Raw genomic sequence first — 537 nt, forward strand, 5'->3', positions numbered from 1 at the left:
ACAGGAGGAACTGCTCCACTTTCCTAAACTTAGGGAACAGACAAAAGGAATGGGAGATCATCAACATCATGTTGAATTTGTGGAGAAGTTGATTGAGAATTTTAAAACATGCTTTGATGACTTTATGTTAGGAAAACAAGTCCTCTTGTGTATTGACAATCCATTTCTTGTAAGAAATGTGAAGGAGTTCTCTGCAGAAGCACAGCAAATCTTCCCATGGGCCACAGCTGCTTCACTGCAAGGTGAGCTAATTGATCTCCAAGGAAATATTGCACTCAAAGAGACTCAGTGTGACGTCATCACCTTCTGGACAAAGATGGTAACTGCAACCAACTTCCCTCTGCTGCACAAAGTGGCTCTCCACATTCTTACAATGTTTGGCTCTACCTATAGCTGTGAATCTGCCTTCTCAGCAATGAACTTGGTCAAGAACCAGTACCGCAGTCGACTGACAAATGAACACTTGCATCAGTGTCTTCGCCTGGCCATCACCCCATTTGTGCCAGAATTCAAACTCTTGGTAACAGACACAACATG

At 43.2% G+C, this 537-nt stretch overlaps 1 protein-coding gene across 1 annotated transcript; it reads left to right on the forward strand.

Moving 5' to 3' along the window:
- Positions 1-4: 4 nt before the first annotated feature.
- On the forward strand, positions 5-537 carry LOC106512066 (general transcription factor II-I repeat domain-containing protein 2; the record flags this gene model as incomplete). Its single annotated transcript, XM_014000763.1, is given in 1 exon segment — positions 5-537. A coding segment is annotated over 1 exon segment (533 nt), but the record flags the coding sequence as incomplete, so codon positions are not given.

This window comes from Austrofundulus limnaeus, unplaced genomic scaffold (genome assembly GCF_001266775.1).
Source record: "Austrofundulus limnaeus strain Quisiro unplaced genomic scaffold, Austrofundulus_limnaeus-1.0 Scaffold4080, whole genome shotgun sequence".
NCBI classification, from domain to species: domain Eukaryota; kingdom Metazoa; phylum Chordata; class Actinopteri; order Cyprinodontiformes; family Rivulidae; genus Austrofundulus; species Austrofundulus limnaeus.